Source organism: Malus sylvestris, chromosome 17 (genome assembly GCF_916048215.2).
Source record: "Malus sylvestris chromosome 17, drMalSylv7.2, whole genome shotgun sequence".
Classification (NCBI taxonomy): Eukaryota; Viridiplantae; Streptophyta; class Magnoliopsida; order Rosales; family Rosaceae; genus Malus; species Malus sylvestris.
In genome coordinates, this window is record NC_062276.1 from 28,082,889 (window position 1) to 28,097,773 (window position 14,885).

The 14,885-nt window shown below is 41.9% G+C and overlaps 2 protein-coding genes across 2 annotated transcripts in view; one reads left to right on the plus strand and one right to left on the minus strand.

Annotated features, from left to right (window-relative positions):
• Positions 1 to 14,885, plus strand: part of LOC126611449 (senescence-specific cysteine protease SAG39-like) — a 61,736-nt gene that overhangs the window by 5,987 nt on the left and 40,864 nt on the right. The window lies entirely within an intron of this gene.
• LOC126611447 (ketol-acid reductoisomerase, chloroplastic) lies at positions 832 to 13,634 on the minus strand. Its single transcript, XM_050279740.1, has 10 exons — positions 13,382 to 13,634; positions 12,907 to 12,999; positions 4,246 to 4,311; positions 3,990 to 4,130; positions 3,123 to 3,350; positions 2,922 to 3,039; positions 2,681 to 2,820; positions 2,394 to 2,561; positions 2,084 to 2,239; positions 832 to 1,433 (listed from the first exon to the last, which is right to left on the minus strand). The coding sequence occupies exons 1-10, from the start codon at positions 13,472 to 13,474 to the stop codon at positions 1,068 to 1,070; spliced, it is 1,569 nt and encodes a 522-aa protein (XP_050135697.1). The 5' UTR covers positions 13,475 to 13,634; the 3' UTR covers positions 832 to 1,067.

Genomic DNA, 14,885 nt, shown 5'->3' on the forward strand with positions numbered 1-14,885 from the left:
CTGTGTGTAAAATATTTATAAGATAATTGTTGGGTATTTCTCATCTTAACTTAATACTCGCTCTCTTGGTGATCTGGTTTTCAAGAATTCATGATCACACTCTTAGATTTATTAAAGATTAAAATTAAAAGACCACATTTGTTCTCCATCTTGGTCACCCGGTGACCGAAAAAACATATGATCCAAGTTGGGATTGCCCTCCCACTAATCAAAAGAATTGCTTTCAAACATCCATTCAGGCAGCTGTTGGGCTTTTGCAGCAGCGGGAGCCGTAGAAGGAATTATTCAGGTTACAAATGGTGAATTAAACTTTGTCCGAGCAACAACTGGTTGATTGTGATACCGGCGGTGAAGACCTAGGTTGTGGCGGTGGCTACCTTGACGGTGCATGCTTTTGAGTTAATCAATCAAAACCATGAGAATAGCTCCGCCACACCGGTGTTAGACGGTACAAGCAACACCCAGGCCCATCACACAACCAATATAACTGGCCATGAAGGCTTGTTAATCTACCTGTTTCTGTTTACATTGATGTTGGAGGAGAATATTTCACGTCAGTCCTATAAAACTGGTCGTTACAGGGGTATGTGGACTATACATCGACCGATGATTTTCCGCCGTTGGTCAAGGGATAAGTGACGATGAAGATCTTACATGGCAGGTAAACTGTGACGTGGTGTCCCGTGTCAATGAAATAAAGACATGTTATTGGCGCAGGACACCACTAGGACAACATGCCAGTGCCGTATACGCCCTATATTATCGTGTCTCGGATTGTATCCACAAAAGAAGCACCAATTTAAGAAATGCAAAAATTGAAAACTACATCCGTAAACCAATAACCAGACCTTCTAAGGAACCACCATCCGCAGTAACATTATTAATATTTTAACTACTTAGTACTACCACAAAATCATAACACAACATTCAGCGTTAAACACAACTTGCAATGTGATGTACACATGATCAGTAAAAACAGAATAAACTAGGACAAACTACAGCACACCTTAAATATGGAGCCAAACGGAATTCATAGGCCAGCTCACAGGCAGTAGGTTCGTCGAGTTTTAGTTGCTCTGTCGCAACTCTGGTCGCACAAAATCTGCATCAGCAGTCACTGAAATGTCAACTGTAGGTCTCAGTTCAGCGCATACTTTGATGGCTCCATGCACTGGATCTGACATGAAGTTGCTGATGAGGTCTCGGTTGATGGGTGCACCATTGTCCACGGAAACTAGGGCCTGCTGAGTAAGGATGTAATCAAATCGTGGAGCCCATTTCCTTGATCCCAACCGAGCTGTTGTTGAACAGTTATCAACCATGAAAGAAACTCCCCGTGCATGCATAAAAGGATTCAAAGAATCCACCGACTCAATAACACTTTCATTAATGATCTCTGAATATGAATGTCCTTTCTTCCTCAATACTTCGATCTGAAAATTCATAAAAGCAATTCAAATCAAATGCAGAAGAAATTATCCCCGGTTACTGACAAAATCATTTATTTCTATTACGACAAAGATAAAATAACATCACCGCATTTATGTTCCAAGGATCTGAAGGTTCAATTGATAGAAAGAAACCTATATTTGCATTACGAAACAATACGTGTGTTCATTGTTTAGTTGATGACCTAAAATATATATTTGAAGTAGATGTTTCATGATTTTGACTAGATACATTGACAGAAAAATAACCCTTTACAAAATCCACATTCTTAACTATAGGTCTAAACCTGATATGCATCTTAGTCTGAGAAAAGTAAAAACATCAAAATATTTTCATATACCAATCTTTTGTTGCCAATCTTTTGTTGCCAATATTTTAATATTTTTTAGGCACACACTTGCTATTCGGACTGTTTAATTAACTTAGTCTGGTGTCAATATAAAGTCAACGACGAACGTTATTAATTTTGGCAAGTATGAAAATACGTATCATTATAGACTAGTACACTCTGAGATCAGAACAAAAGGAAAAATTCCATTCATGTGTAAGCAACTCGGAACAATTGCTTGTTGGAATATAATTTCTTCTTTTGCAATATCACATTCTCACCCAATCTAAAGGGTTAGGCTCGTACCTGCGCCATCATTAAGGCAACAAAAACACCTGCAGTGAAAGGGTGTAACGGGCCTAGATCACCAGCTGGCCTTGTTGATCTGACACGCTCACCGACTTTCCACATGCGGGTCTGATCAATTTTACCCATTGGGAATGCAGGCAGACCCTCCTTCTCCTGTAACAAAGGTATGTTCATTATCAATTGCATGACATTAATATTCGTTTACTTAAAAGTATTCAAAGAACTATGACTCTGAGAATCATGTACTTCTAAACAACAATAATCAAAATTTGGGCTTTCAACAATTGAAAACAGATGGAGAACATACATAAAAGCGACGACCGGCCAAGACAACACTGCGGATCTCGCTGCCACTGGCAACATCTTCATAGCATTCATACAGGATGTCCATGCATGGATAAAATGAGGCGCTATATGCAGCCTCAAATTCCTTTTTGCCATCTTCAGACAAAGAGTTGTAAATCTCTAACATTCCCTGTTGGGAAAAATAATAAAAACAATGACCACTTGTTCTTAAATTGACATACAAGCACAGACGTGCAAGGAACACACAGATGTAAACTACAAATAATGAAATTCATGTGTGGACAGTACCTTAGTTGAGATGGTCCTTGACACAATTCCAGTTATACATTCAACAGTGTTTTTATAAGCCAAATCCTCACTCATTCCATTTTCAGTGTACCTTCTAAACAGGGACTCCACAATTCCATGAACAGCACCAAGTAATATGCCTACAAAGCAGAGAAGAAGAGGTGACATATCAACTTTACTGGATTCAAAGCATAAGCAAAGAAAAGAGAAAGAAAGTTACAATGTAGCGAATAAAACATACCTCGTTCACCAAAGATGTCACTTTTGTATTCCTGCTCTAGTGTAGTGGCAAATGTGAAAGGAGAACCAAGAGCAACTGACCAGCCCAGGGCCACATCTGTGGCTCTACCATCAACATCCTGTACAAACACAGCACATTTAGTATCCAGGATATTGGGCCAGAAAATATGTAGTCAGAGAGAGAGAAAGAGAGAGAGCTGACCTGGTGGACTGCAAAACTGGAATTAATTCCGGCACCATTTATCTCTTTGCCTTGGACATAAAGTCTCCTTACAGATGGACCCATCCCCTTGGGACATACAGCAATTACACTGAAGTTCTTGGGAAAGTCAAGTCCCACTGACTGCAAATGCCCTAGAAGAAAACCATGGGAAAGACCAAGTATACTATTTGGTTTCATGTGTGAAAATATTTTCTCATAATTATCGGCCTGCAACATGAGACAAAGTTAAATCCTTTCAGAAAGATGCTTCTTAGGGTAGCCAGAAAACAGGTCCGTTCACCCACACACTCACGACTTCATTCCATTAGAGATTACTTTCTGTAATATGGCCTGATTCTCAACAAAGTGAAACTTCACCAAGCAAACGTTACTTAGGTTAGCATGGCAGCAAATAATTTCCGACCAGCAAAACAAAATCATGCATAATTATGAAGATATTCATGAGATGACAATTACATGCAGATATCCTAATACCACTCTGGTTTAATGCTAACAAATGACTTGTTACGAACTCACATGGTAGAGAACTTAAAAAACACTTGATTATTAACACAATCATTCAACAACTTTCAGCACATATAGTTCACGATATTATATCAAAGAAAAAACCAAAACAATATAGTAATCGGATTATCAGTACTTCAGTCTTTATGTTTATTTTCCAAAGTGACTTATTAGTAAGTACGAAAAGTCAGTATCCAGGGATAAGAAGATAAGAGATGGTTGAAAATGATAAATGGATTAGCAGACCCAAAATCATTTTAGCAGAAATAGAAGTGCCGCTGCAACTACAAGTTACAGCCAATAATAGCAGAAAAACAATAACCAAAATTGCAATCGACAGACCTGTGCAGAATCAGAGATTAGTAGCAACACGAGATCACTGCCTGAGATTGTTTCCCATATATCCCCCAAAGTCCCATTCTCCTCGGTGAAACCAGCTGCACGAGCTTCAGCAAAAGAATGAGAACCCTTCCTGAGTCCAATCTGTAAAGTCACAACAAATTAAATTAGTTAACAGCAAGACATTGAAAAATAAGTCAGTAACCATATCTTTTTTTCATATGAAATATATTTTTAGTGTAAACAGAAAAGCATTTACCTTGACAACAATGTCAGACTTTGCTTCAACTAGAGAATCTCTTAGATTCTGAGCTTGAGCAGGTCCCTGAGGAAAAGATAGGTTAAAGACCCAAATAACATATAGTGACTGAGACAGAAAAACAATATACATTCACATTCTACAACAGTAAAAAAAGCACAGAAAAGAATTACGATATGTAACCACCCCCTCTCAATTCATACTGGATTACCATAACAAATCTATTGGCTTAGAGAACAACCGTATGGATACAGAAACGGAGAGAAAACCTAAGAACCAATGCAGACCCAAATACTAATCATGGTATTAAATAAATCAAGCATTTAACAACAACAACAACAACAACAAAGCCTTTTCCCACTAAGTGGGGTCGGCTATATGAATCCTAGAACGCCATTGCGCTCGATTTTGTGTCATGTCCTCCGTTAGATCCAAGTACTCTAAGTCTTTTCTTAGAGTCTCTTCCAAAGTTTTCCTAGGTCTTCCTCTACCCCTTCGGCCCTGAACCTCTGTCCCATAGTCACAATCTTCGAACCGGAGCGTCAGTCGGCCTTCTTTGCACATGTCCAAATCACCGGAGCCGATTTTCTCTCATCTTTCCTACAATTTCGGCTACTCCTACTTTACCTCGGATATCCTCATTCCCAATCTTATCCTTTCTCGTGTGCCCACACATCCCACGAAGCCTCCTCATCTCCGCTACACCCATTTTGTGTACGTGTTGATGTTTCACCACCCAACATTCTGTGCCATACAACATCGCTGGCCTTATTGCCGTCCTATAAAATTTTCCCTTGAGCTTCAGTGGCCTACGACGGTCACACAACACCCCGGATGCACTCTTTCCATCCAGCTCGTATTTTATGGTTGAAATCTCCATCTAATTCTCCGTTCTCTTGCAAGATAGATCCTAGGTAGCGAAAACGGTCGCTTTTTGTGATCTTCGCTAGATTGCTCCGGTCATTAGTGTGGATAAGTATATAAATGGATAGAGATAGGAAAGCAAACACAAGATGTACGTGGTTCACCCAGATTGGCTACGTCCACGGAATAGAAGAGTTCTCATTAATTGTGAAGGGTTTACACAAGTACATAGGTTCAAGCTCTCCTTTAGGGAGTACAAGTGAATGATTTAGTACAAATGACATTAGGAAATATTGTGGAAGAATGATCTCGTAATCACGAAACTTCTAAGTATCGGAGTGTGGTGTCGTCTTGACTTGCCTTATCTGTCTCATAGGTAGATGTGGCATCTTCTCTGGAAGTACTCTTCCTCCATCCAGGGGTGGTATCTTTAACTGGTGGAGATGCACAAGGTAATGTATCAATTTCACTTGAACCTTACTTGTAGTTTCAGGCTTGGTCAAGCGCGATACAAACCATGTAGTAGGAGTCCCCCAAGTCGCCGAGCTAGGGAGTCTGCTGAAAGAGGTGACAGACAAGGTAAGCAATCAGAGCTCCGACTGATTGTTCACCTTCTCCCCATCTTGCAGCAGCATGAAGGATAAAGAGAAGAAAACTGAGAAGAGATGATATGAGATACTTTTGCTTTTGAAGAAGTAACTTTCCACAGGCTTATTCTTGAACTGAGCTGGAGGGTTTTCTGGTTTCCTCCAGAGTATAAGGCCGACTGAAGAATTTGAGGGTCAAAACAAGTCCATCAAATCTAGAGTACGTTCTACCCTGCTGATATGGGATACTTTTGCTTTTGACAGAGTAATGGATGTATCGGCACGTGTGCTGTTACGCTTGTCTCCACATGCTTCCTTGTATCCTTCGCACTTGCCCTATCTGTTCCTCAAGCAGATGCGGAATCTTCCCTGGAAACATAAGATGTTGAAGATGAGTACTCGAGAGCAATGCCAGGTAAGTAATCAGGTAAGGGGTTCCAGGCAGTCAGTTCCTGGCTGGGAGCTTGATTCCAAGTGCTGACTGATTGCTCTCTTTCTCCTTGTCTTGCAGGTAAAAACAAGGCCAAAAGAAAAGACAGGGAAAAAGCATGATATGGGATACTCTTGCTTTTAACCCTGATGATATGAGATATTCTTGCTCTAGTATAGCTTGTTTGCAGAGGTATTATCGGGGGGAAAGAAAGCTGAATATTTCGAAAGGCTTCGTTGGGAGTGCCCTCTCAGATATGATGAAGGGTTGAGCATTTTTGCAGGTCTGCCTGTCCATTGGGGATGGAGGTCGGCATATATAGGAGCCTCCCTAACAACAAGTAGTAATGCTATTCCTTTACCCTGCTTGGTCATAGCACGGTAGTGGGAGCTGCCAGTTTCACATGTTTTAACTCTGTCAGAGCACTTTGAAAAAGTGGTCTGTGGTATCTGGCTCTCGAGATTCGGAGAACGATGCCTCTTCGATTTTTGAGAAAGCAATCATGCTGAGGGTCTGACTCTCGAGATTCGGAGAGCAGTGTCTCTTCGATTTTTGAGGAAGTAATCATGTTGGGAGTCTGGCTCTCGAGATTCGGAGGGCGGTGCCTCTTCGATTTTGGAGCAAGCAATCTTGTTGGGAGTGTTGTCTCGAATGTGAGTAAAGGTTGGGCATGTTTGCTAGTCTACCTTGCCACGAAGCACAAAGGTTGACACACAGGGACTTTCCAATTATCCAGCAATGGTACTGTTCCTTTACCCTCTCTTCGATTTTTAAGAAAGTAGTCATGTTGGGAGTCTGGCTCTCGAGATTCGGAGGACGGTGCCTCTTCGATTTTGGAGCAAGCAATCTTGTTGGGAGTGTTTTCTCGAATGTGAGTAAAGGTTGGGCATGTTTGCTAGTCTACCTTGCCACGAAGCACAGAGGTTGACACACAGGGACTTTCCAATTATCCAGCAGTGGTACTGTTCCTTTACCCTTGTGGGTAATAATATGGTAGCTAGACCTTCAAAATTTATGTGTCTAAACTTTGTTAGTGCTGTTTCTTTGCTATTCTTTTACCTTTCTTGGTCAGAGCGATGTAGTGGGAGCTGCAAGCTTCACGTGCTCAACTTTGGCAGAGAACTTTGGCAAAGTTATCTGTGGTACCCATGAGCTATTGTTGCGTGTGGGAAGTGGGTGATTGAACAGTAAGATTCATGTGCTTTCTACTTCCCCAGAAGTCTTCGACAGAATGCCCATAATTTCTGCAAAGCTGAGTGTGCGTGTGACAGGTGCTGACAAGGCTAGAAAAGTAGGTGCCTCTTCGGTTTCTGGGATCGGCCCTCGTGGTCTCTGAGCAGCCCAGCTTTTGAGAAAGCGAGCGCCTCTTCGATTGATTCGGAGAACGATGCCTCATCGGTTTTTGAGAAAGCAATCATGCTGGGGGTCTGGCTCTCGAGATTCGGGGAGCAGTCTCTCTTCGATTTTTGAGAAAGTAATCATGTTAGGAGTCTAGCTCTCGAGATTCGGAGGGCGGTGCCTCTTCGATTTTGGAGCAAGCAATCTTGTTGGGAGTGTTTTCTCGAATGTGAGTAAAGGTTGGGCATGTTTGCTAGTCTACCTTGCCACGAAGCACAGAGGTTGACACACAGGGACTTTCCAATTATCCAGCAATGGTACTGTTCCTTTACCCTCTCTTCGATTTTTAAGAAAGTAGTCATGTTGGGAGTCTGGCTCTCGAGATTCGGAGGATGGTGCATCTTCGATTTTGGAGCAAGCAATCTTATTGGGAGTGTTTTCTCGAATGTGAGTAAAGGTTGGGCATGTTTGCTAGTCTACCTTGCCACGAAGCACAGAGGTTGACACTTAGGGACTTTCCAATTATCCAGCAGTGGTACTGTTCCTTTACCCTTGTGGGTAATAATATGGTAGCTAGACCTTCAAAATTTATGGGTCTAAACTTTGTTAGTGCTGTTTCTTTGCTATTCTTTTACCCTTCTTGGTCAGAGCGATGTAGTGGGAGCTGCAAGCTTCACGTGCTCAACTTTGGCAGAGAACTTTGGCAAAGTTATCTGTGGTACCCATGAGCTATTGTTGCGTATGGGAAGTGGGTGATTGAACAGTAAGATTCATGTGTTTTCTACCTCCCCAGAAGTCTTTGACAGAATGCCCATAATTTCCGCAAAGCTGAGTGTGCGTGTGACAGGTGCTGACAAGGCTGGAAAAGTAGGTGCCTCTTCGATTTCTGAGATCGGCCCTCGTGGTCTCTGGGGAGCCCAGCTTTTGAGAAAGCGAGCGCCTCTTCGATTTCTGAGATCGGCCATCGTGGTCTTTGAGCAGCCCAACTTTTGAGAAAGCAAACGCCTCTTCGATTTCTGAGATCAACCCTCGTGATCTCTAAGCAGCCCAGCTTTTGAGAAAGCAAACGCCTCTTCGATTTCTGAGCAGGCGCCTCTTCGATTTCTGAAGCTCCGTCGAGTGCAGATTTTTATAGGGGCTGGCATTAAGTTCCAAAGCACACTTGAATCTCCACCAGTAGAAGCTTCATTCTTGCACTTCTAAGATCTTGATTTGTCCGACCTCTTCTCTCTTCAACACCTTTAAAAATGTCTGGCCCCTCCGACCGTCGTTTTGACTTGAACCTTGTTGAAGAGGCAGCCCCACCTTCTCCAGACAACATATGGCGCCCATCCTTCGTCTCCCCTACTGGTCCTCTTACCGTTGGAGATTCCGTGATGAAGAATGATATGACCGCTGCTGTGGTGGCCAGGAACCTTCTCACTCCCAAAGATAACAGACTACTTTCCAAACGGTCTGATGAGTTAGCTGTTAAGGATTCGCTGGCTCTCAGTGTTCAGTGTGCAGGTTCTGTGTCTAATATGGCCCAACGCCTATTTGCTCGAACCCGCCAAGTTGAATCATTGGCAGCTGAAGTGATGAGTCTCAAACAGGAGATTAGAGGGCTCAAGCATGAGAATAAACAGTTGCACCGGCTCGCACATGACTATGCTACAAACATGAAGAGGAAGCTTGACCAGATGAAGGAAACTGATGGTCAGGTTTTACTTGATCATCAGAGATTTGTGGGTTTGTTCCAAAGGCATTTATTGCCTTCGTCTTCTGGGGCTGTACCGCGTAATGAAGCTCCAAATGATCAACCTCTGATGCCTCCTCCTTCTAGGGTTCTGTCCAGTACTGAGGCTCCAAATGATCCCCCTCCGGTGCCTTCTCTTTCTGGGGCTCTACCGACTGCTGAGACTTCTCCTAAGCAACCTTTGTGAAGGCTCCCTCTTGTATGTTTATTTTGATTCATGTATATGTACATATTTGTAGCTTATCGGGGATATCAATAAATAAGCTTTCCTTCATTTCAACGTATTGTGTTAAATACACCAAAGCCTTCTTCGCTAAGTTCTTTGAATTTTCTTTTGTTGAAGCTTGTATGTTGAAGCTTTCTGAGTGGAGCATGTAGGTTGGGGTAGTCCAAGTCACTGAGTGGGATCGGCTATATGAATCTTAGAACGCCATTGTGCTCGATCCTGTGTCATGTCCTTCGTTAGATCCAAGTACTCTAAGTCTTTTCTTAGAGTCTCTTCCAAAGTTTTCCTAGGTCTTCCTCTACCCCTTCGGCCCTGAACCTCTGTCCCATAGTCGCATCTTCTAATCGGAGCGTCAGTAGGCCTTCTTTGCACATGTCCAAACCACCGTAACCGATTTTCTCTCATCTTTCCTTCAATTTCGGCTACTCCTACTTTACCCCGGATATCCTCATTCCTAATCTTATCCTTTCTCGTGTGCCCACACATCCAACGAAGCATCCTCATCTCCGCTACACCCATTTTGTGTACGTGTTGATGTTTCACCGCCCAACATTCTGTGCCATACAGCATCGCTGGCCTTATTGCCGTCCTATAAAATTTTCCCTTGAGCTTCAGTGGCATACGACGGTCACACAACACGCCGGATGCACTCTTCCACTTCATCCATCCAGCTTGTATTCTATGGTTGAGATCTCCATCTAATTCTCCGTTCTTTTGCAAGATAGATCCTAGGTAACGAAAACGGTCGCTCTTTGGTATTTCTTGATCTCCAATCCTCACCCCTAACTCGTTTTGGCCTCCATTTGCACTGAACTTACACTCCATATATTCTGTCTTTGATCGGCTTAGGCGAAGACCTTTAGATTCCAACACTTCTCCAAAGGTTAAGCTTTGCATTTACCCCTTCCTGAGTTTCATCTATCAACACTATATCGTCTGCGAAAAGCATACACCAAGGAATATCATCTTGAATATGTCCTGTTAACTCATCCATTACCAACGCAAAAAGGTAAGGACTTAAGGATAAGCCTTGATGTAATCCTACAGTTATGGGAAAGCTTTCGGTTTGTCCTTCATGAGTTCTTACAGCAGTCTTTGCTCCTTCATACATATCCTTTATAGCTTGGATATATGCTACTCGTACTCCTTTCTTCTCTAAAATCCTCCAAAGAATGTCTCTTGGGACCCTATCATACGCTTTTTCCAAATCTATAAAGACCATGTGTAAATCCTTTTTCCCATCTCTATATCTTTCCATCAATCTTCGTAAGAGATAGATTGCCTCCATGGTTGAGCGCCCTGGCATGAACCCGAATTGGTTGTCCGAAACCCGTGTCTCTTGCCTCAATCTATGCTCAATGACTCTCTCCCAGAGCTTCATTGTATGACTCATTAGCTTAATACCCCTATAGTTCATGCAATTTTGTACGTCGCCCTTATTCTTGTAGATAGGCACCAAAGTGCTCGTTCGCCACTCATTTGGCATCTTCTTCGTTTTCAAAATCCTATTGAAAAGGTCAGTGAGCCATGTTATACCTGTCTCTCCCAAAAGTTTCCACACTTCGATTGGTATATCGTCTGGGCCTATTGCTTTTTTATGCTTCATCTTCTTCAAAGCTACAATCACTTCTTCCTTCCGGATTCGACGATAAAAAGAGTAGTTTCTACACTCTTCTGAGTTACTCAACTCCCCTAAAGAAGCACTCATTTCATGTCCTTCATTGAAAAGATTATAAAAATAACCTCTCCATCTGTCTTTAACCGCGTTCTCTGTAGCAAGAACCTTTCCATCCTCATCCTTGATGCACCTCACTTGGTTTAGGTCCCTTGTCTTCTTTTCCCTTGCTCTAGATAGTTTATAGATATCCAACTCTCCTTCTTTGGTATCTAGTCGTTTATACATATCGTCGTAAGCCGCTAACTTAGCTTCTCTGACAGCTTTCTTCACCTCTTGCTTCGCTTTTCTATACCTTTCACCATTTTCATCGGTCCTCTCCTTGTATAAGGCTTTACAACATTCCTTCTTAGCCTTCACCTTTGTTTGTACCTCCTCATTCCACCACCAAGATTCCTTTTGGTGTGGGGCAAAGCCCTTGGACTCTCCTAATACCTGTTTTGCTACTTTTCGGATACAACTAGCCATGGAATCCCACATTTGGCTAGCTTCCCCCTCTCTATCCCACACACATTGGGTGATTACCTTCTCTTTGAAAATGGCTTGTTTTTCTTCTTTTAGATTCCACCATCTAGTCCTTGGGCACTTCCAAGTCTTGTTCTTTTGTCTTACTCTTTTGATATGTACATCCATCACCAACAAGCGATGTTGATTAGCCACGCTCTCTCCTGGTATAACTTTGCAATCCTTACAAGTTATACGATCCCCTTTCCTCATTAGAAGAAAATCTATTTGTGTTTTTGACGACCCGCTCTTGTAGGTGATCACATGTTCTTCTCTCTTCTTAAAGAAAGTGTTGGCTAAGAAGAGATCATATGCCATTGCAAAATCCAAGATAGCTTCCCCATCCTCGTTTCTCTCCCCAAAACCATGGCCACCATGAAAACCTCCATAGTTGCCTGTCTCCCTGCCCACGTGTCCATTTAAATCTCCTCCTATAAATAACTTCTCCGTCTGAGCAATTCCTTGCACCAAGTCTCCAAGATCTTCCCAAAATTTCTCCTTCGAACTCGTATCCAACCCTACTTGAGGTGCGTACGCACTAATCACATTGATAAGTTCTTGTCCTATTACAATCTTGATTGCCATGATTCTATCTCCTACCCTCTTGACATCTACAACATCTTGTACCAAGGTCTTGTCCACGATGATGCCAACACCGTTTCTCGTTCTATTTGTGCCCGAATACCAAAGTTTAAACCCTGAGTTTTCTAGATCCTTTGCCTTACTACCAACCCACTTAGTTTCTTGTAGGCACATAATATTTATCCTTCTCCTCACCATAACTTCCACTACTTCCATAGATTTTCCCGTTAAGGTTCCTATATTCCACGTTCCTAAACGCATTTTGCTCTCTTGAACTCTACCCTTCTGTCCTAGCTTCTTCACCCTCCCCCGTCTAATAGGATCAAAGTACTTCTTTTGTGTGTCCCGGGTAAAGTTGATAGGAGCATATGCTCCCAAACAACTTTGAGTGGAGTCGTTCGAAAAGAAGTTTCTATGGCCCCCTTGCTCATTTAACACTGCATCCGGGTGCCGATGGAGATACAGCGACCCTTGCTCACTTATCACTGTGCTCGGGCCACACAGCGCGCCACTTACGGGTGACGCCCTAGCTTTAGCGCGATTTTGTTCTGGATTCATTTTCATAAGGATTCGACGTGATCATGGAGTGCCGGCTGTCGACTACCTGACGCCCTCCCCCTCCTCCTTTATCCGGGCTTGGGACCGGCCATGTAAGACATAGGCGGAGTTAAATCAAGCATTTAACAAATAGATAAAATATATGAGAGAAAATTCATTCACCTGAGAACCCCAACCGATAACACCAATCTGCTTAATACCCTTGAAAGCATCGGGCAGCAAATGGAACAGATCCCTTCCTCCTCTCACAATATACTGCAGTCAGCATCAAACCCACCACACACAATCAATAAAAAATTCCAAATGGAAATCTTTCTCAATCATTATCAGCAACATGCATATAGTTACAACAAATAAATACAGTTTACATGTAATCGCACAAATCGGCGGAAAATCACTTAACATTTTGGCCTCCTTTTCCATTCCAACCATTCGTTTGTTTGTTTGTTTGTTAATGATGAGTACAGAGAATATGCACAAAAGCTATCAGGCAGTATAAAAAGCTTCCCTTTCTTTTCCCCAACCCATTTATTCAAATCCAAGCAAAACCTATCAACTCAATTTGTAAATTAACTAAGCAATATCATAAATGTGTGAGTACAAATAGACAGATAGTGAGAGCGAGAGGGAGAGCGACCTCGTTGTGACCAGCGAGGTTGATCTTCTCCTTGGTGAAAACAGAGGTATCGAAATCGAGAGGAGGGGGCTTAATGGACGGCATTGACACCATGCCGTGGTGGGATGAGGGCAATAATTTTGACTATTGATTGCTTGAACTCCAACTGTCTATCAAACTCCAAATTCAATTGATTGAATGGAAGGGGAGGAAAAACCTGGAGAAGATTAGTAACCTAGAGTTAGAAAAACGTGGTGGGGACAATAATTGCTTTGCGGATGAGTTTTGTGAGGATTAGTAACCTAGAGTTAGAAAAATGGGATGCACAATTAAATTAAATTGTCATCAAGTGGAGCATTGGGATGCAAAACGGTAAACTTAATTCAGTTGTCAATCAATTTTTTTGAAGGAAAATAATGGAAATGGTTTGAAAATTTTGAGTTTTAACGATAATGATAAAATAAAGGGTAAAGTGAATAGTACTAAAATTGACTTTTTAGTGTAAAAATGTGGTTTTTTTTGTTAAAATGAACAATACCGAGAGCTTTTCATTAAAGTTCTTTTTTTTAATTGTAGTTTAATTAGGGTTGGTAATTGGGAATTAGAATGCAAACAATTATTATTTTTTAAATAAATGAGTGGGGCCATCCGCCCCTAGGCCTACACTAGCTCAATCCATGATGACGAAGTACACATGATAAGTGAAAACATAATAAAATGAACCCTACACAAAGTAGTAAGGATAGGAGAGAGGATCCTCTCCGGATCCTTCTTCTTCAAAGGCTGAGTCGGCATTGTGGCTTTCCCAAAGTCGGTGTCGTGCTTCCTTGGAGTTTGCGTTATGCCTCTCTGGTGTTGGTTATCGGCAACATCTACGTAATAGTCATTGACGATCGTGGTTCTATAAAACTGAGCGTGTAGAAGTTTCTCTATAAACAAACAAAAAAAATGAAGAAGAAAACGCAGAATTGAAGAAGAAGGATTGTTGAAGAAGAAGGATTGATGAAGAAGAAGAAGAAGCAGAAGCAAAACTGCAGAAAAGAAAGAAGATCGAAGAAGGAGAATCCGAAGGGTTTGGTTATGGAGAGGATTCTCTCCCTAACGATAGAATTTGATGGCTTTTTTCCTCGCTTTGACGGTTTCACTGCACAGTTCATGATTGCTTCCTTCCTTCACTCATCTCATGCGAACTCGAGGCGGGATTGTGTGCCTATACCTCTCGAGGAAGGCCTGAAACAGCTAATTGGAAGGGGTAAAATAAGTACAAGAAAAGATTTGATTAAGGGCTGGTTTGGTATTGCTGTGTTTTAAAAACAAGCTGTTTCTGCTGTGCTGTGAGAATAAGCAGCTGTGAAATAAAGCGACAGAGTGTTTGGTAAACTTTTTTGTAAAAGTACTTTTGGAAAAAAAAGCAGTATGATAGTGTTTGATAAATTTTTATGCAAAACAGTTGTGACGATGTGAAATGTCCAAAACCAAGCTTATTTATCTATTATGTTGATGCACAAAATCAATGAGGACTTTG

Excerpts from the sequence above, each read along its gene's own strand:
- LOC126611447 (XM_050279740.1), bottom strand. The coding sequence starts at position 13,474 with ATGGTGTCAATGCCGTCCATTAAGCCCCCTCCTCTCGATTTCGATACC. Across the intron at positions 3,351-3,989 it reads TAATCTCTGATTCTGCACAG|GCCGATAATTATGAGAAAAT; the intron begins GTCTGTCGATTG and ends CTCATGTTGCAG. Across the intron at positions 2,821-2,921 it reads TGACATCTTTGGTGAACGAG|GCATATTACTTGGTGCTGTT; the intron begins GTATGTTTTATT and ends TCTGCTTTGTAG.